At 37.7% G+C, this 4,305-nt stretch overlaps 1 protein-coding gene across 1 annotated transcript; it reads left to right on the plus strand.

The window, feature by feature from the left end:
• The first annotated feature begins 1,184 nt into the window (after window positions 1–1,184).
• Window positions 1,185–2,129, plus strand: OR5I1 (olfactory receptor family 5 subfamily I member 1). The gene is given in 1 exon segment (NM_001013420.2): window positions 1,185–2,129. A coding segment is annotated over 1 exon segment (945 nt).
• The last annotated feature ends 2,176 nt before the right edge of the window (window positions 2,130–4,305 follow it).

A 4,305-nucleotide genomic window follows, 5' to 3' on the forward strand; every position in this document is an offset into this window, starting at 1 on the left:
ATGCTGTCATGTTATTGCCTCAGAGTGTGAATGAGATGTTGGACTACAATGTAGGTTTCTCTGTGCCTGCCCCACAGGGTGTTTGAATGGTTAGCTGGCATAAACAAATGAAGTTCGCATCACAATCACTGACAGGATATGCTTTACATAAATGAGAGAACAACCAAAAACATTTTGTTCCCTTGCTGGCAATATTAACACAGCTCATTGAATACTTTACTTGTATGCTTTAAATATTTCCAAGCATATCTTTTAAGATTAGGAGAAAAGTTTTTGCACTTCAAGCTTGGGTTTGATTTTTTTCCACTTCTGGAAAAATGTGGGTTTCAGCTTAGTTTTATGGACTGGTCTAGGGGACCTCCAGAAGGCGTGGAGGAATTTCTCAAGTTCTGTTTACATTCTGATATGGGGCTTTCAAGGGGATTCAGCTCTGTTCTCATTCTAATATGGGGCTTTCTAGGACATTAAGCTGTAAGCTGTTTTGTTTTTTTGTTTGTTTTGTTTTGTTTTGTTTTTTCCTGTAACTGAAGTAATGAAAATCTCAGCTCTTATTCACAGGGGACTTGGATGGCTGTACTTGTGCTAACGCTGAACTTAAAGTGGAATGGCCTTAATTTTCTTGGCCTCCATACTTTACATTAAAAAATAACCAGAATGTTTCATTATACCACATCATCTGCTCTGCCAAGAGTACAGCATACCACTGTCTATTGAATCTGGACAGAAAGAGCAAACTCATCTCTAGCCATCATTCTAAGGCAGACTCTAAAGTCAATTTCTGTTTAATAATAGCTATATTCTTCTTCTCTTTATATCATCGTCAGTACATCCATTGATCCATCAATTCTTTAATCCTCTGAACCAGCTATTGTGAAATATTTAGGTACAAAAAAGTAAGCAAATTCAGATCCCTACATGTAGAATCCAACTCTCCAATGGAAGACAGAGTCATTCAAACAAGTAAGATAAAACCATCAGCCATGGGACCTGATAGCTACTAAATTCTGAAATACATCTCTCAGGTTTATATTTGAAAGGGAGTTTGGGCTTGGAGTCTTTATTTGCTTACTTGTTTGCTTGTTCACTAACAATAAAATACCGTGTAATTATATCTGTTTTCCTCTTTCCTTCAATAAACCATTTTAGGATGTTTGAATTCTCATAGAAAGAAAACAACACAGAATATGGAATTGATGGATGGAAACTACACCTTGGTGACCGAGTTTATTCTTTTAGGGTTTCCGACCCGCCCTGAACTGCAGATTGTCCTATTCCTCGTGTTTCTGACATTGTATGGTATAATTTTAACAGGGAATATTGGATTGATGATGTTAATCAGGACCGACCCTCACCTTCAAACCCCTATGTATTTTTTCCTTAGCAACCTCTCCTTTGCAGACCTTTGTTTCTCCTCAGCCATTGTTCCCAAGATGTTGGTCAATTTCCTCTCAGAAAATAAATCTATCTCCCTTTATGGCTGTGCCCTACAGTTTTATTTTTCCTGTGCTTTTGCTGATACAGAATCCTTTATCCTGGCTGCCATGGCATACGATCGCTATGTTGCCATCTGTAATCCTTTACTGTATACAGTTGTGATGTCTCGGGGCATCTGTGTATGGTTGATTGTCTTGTCCTACATTGGAGGTAACATGAGTTCCCTGGTTCACACGTCCTTTGCCTTTATTCTGAAATACTGTGATAAAAATGTCATTAATCATTTTTTCTGCGACCTCCCTCCCCTGCTTAAGCTATCCTGCACAGACACCTCAGTTAATGAGTGGCTTCTCTCCACATATGGCAGCTCAGTGGAAATTTTCTGCTTCATCGTCATTGTCATCTCCTACTATTTCATTCTGCGCTCAGTCTTGAGGATCCGCTCTTCCAGTGGCAGAAAGAAAACCTTCTCCACGTGTGCCTCTCACCTGACTTCTGTGGCCATCTATCAGGGGACTCTTCTCTTCATTTACTCACGGCCCACCTATCTGTATACTCCCAACACTGATAAAATTATCTCCGTGTTCTACACCATTATTATCCCAGTGCTGAATCCGTTGATTTATAGTTTGAGAAATAAAGATGTAAAAGATGCCGCTAAGAGAGCTGTAAGGTTAAAAGTGGATTCCTCATGAGCTATAAGGTTCTGGGATTCATCTAAATCCCCAGTTACAAACTCTAAATGGAATCTGTGACATGACTACCAGCAGATACACAATGGATGTTATCAAACACTCGTTTTTCATACAGCCGAAACTCAAGTTGTAAAATGAGGCAATAAAGCATTTAAAAGTTTCAAAATTGCTGCTAAATAATAAGACTACTATTGAAAGATTATTTGCTTGAAGTTAATGCTAAAATGTGCTTTATCCTGTTGTTTTAAGGGATATAGTAAAGAATGCATGTATTTGTTCATGTGTAATATACAACAATATACAACAATATTCACATGGTAGATTAATGGATGATGAAGGAGGCTAGATTCTCTTGGTTCATATGCCAGCTGCATACTCAGCTAATGAGTGACTTTTTGAACAAGTTACTTCATTTTTCATGCTTCAGTTAACTTCTTGTAAAATGAGAAGAATATGGTACACATATCATTGGCTGTTGGATGGTTAACTGAGCAGATGCTGTAAACAGTACCTGCACCATTTTCAGCCCTTGATAGATGTTAATATATATATTTGTATAATAGCTCACCTTAATTAAAATGTATATTTACAATGAGATAATGAGAGGCAAGTATGTTATCGAAGCAATAATACAAAATAAATCTATTTTCTTAACTTCAGTTCAGTAATATGATGCTAACCTTCTCTACCCAATCTACTCCTAAGTAATTTGGAAATTTTGTCTAAGTAGCGCCTTGAAGAATATAGATTAATTTCAAGGAAGGCCATTTGCCTTCCTGTCTTCTTTCTTTTATAAACCAAAGTTTTACTAGAGGGATGAAACATCTTTCTCTGGCATCTCAGAAACAGAATCAGCCCTGCGATATATCACCTGTATCCTCAAGCAGAGATCAACCCACATGACCTGGTGGAACTTCGAAGACTGAAATGAGAGGCATGAATCTGCAAAGTGTATTTTCATAATTAAAAATGTCTACTGTGCTTTATTTTTATTATTATATTATTTCTTCTCTATGATAATAAATATTTATAATCTTTGACCTGGAAATATCAATGTTTACAAAGTATGTTTAAAGCCAGGTACTCTTTGTTGCAAAAATCCCCAAAAGACACAGCCTGAATCACTGTCAGTTTTAAATTCCCCTAGGAATCTTCTCTTTGGATTTCTGACCAATAGTGTTTCTCCTGAGCATTTTGATTGTTTCATGTGGTAAGTCACTCACAGCTGCACACTCACCAAAGTACTCTAATATTTTTATTTTTACTTAGCCAAGATTACTTGTCTGAGATTATAGAGAATCACGCAAAGCAATATCAGATGAGTAATTATCTATAGCTTTTCATGTTTGCTAAGTTCTGAAATTCCATAAGCGTCTATTAGGAGGAGTGTATATGGTGCAATATTACATACCCAGCTGCCTATGAAACCCTTAGTTTTGCGACAGCACTGCCTTTTGATGCTGAATAATTATGGCACCAAATATTACACCACTAAAAAAAAAAATAGCCATTTCCAAGTGAAGAAATACCTGAAATTAAGGGGTATTGGTATTTTTTTCGAGGTCTGCAGGGCTGTTGTTATTTGGTGAGCTTTCATGATGGTCCACACTGCTTTTCCCCCAGGGAGAATCCTATATTTCCTCCGGGGGTACAGGCACCTATCAAATTCTCAAGACTCTGTGGTAGCCAGCAAAGCCCAAATTTATTTTTTAGCCCTATCATAGTCAGAATTTCCTGGGGCCACCCACTTAGCTATGCCCTCTTCTTTGGTCTGTGCTGAAGCCTCTGTGGTCCCCGTATTATTGAAGCTGCTTAATTCATAACTTTGGTAATAAAAGCAGAACCACTATAAACATTAAGGAAAGAGGCTATTTATGCCCAAACCTCATGCAAATTTCTCTTTTTAATAATGCTATCTTGAAACCTGGCTGAGAAGATTTGGGAAATGCAGCTCCCAGCCACAACCACCTTGGCAGCAGGATCCCAAATAATCCACCCCCTTTTCAACATGCCATTCAGAGGCATGTCTTTTACTCACAATCCACTTTCAAATAAGACAACAGCAAAAGTATGCTTATTTTTAACAGATGCATACATGCAATGGAAAGAAAAGGAGTGACACAAAGTTTCATATGCCAATTTATCCTTATGCGGTGGTCCAGGGTCTTTGAGGCTG

The sequence above is a fragment of the Canis lupus genome, chromosome 18 (genome assembly GCF_011100685.1).
Source record: "Canis lupus familiaris isolate Mischka breed German Shepherd chromosome 18, alternate assembly UU_Cfam_GSD_1.0, whole genome shotgun sequence".
Lineage (NCBI taxonomy): Eukaryota > Metazoa > Chordata > Mammalia > Carnivora > Canidae > Canis > Canis lupus.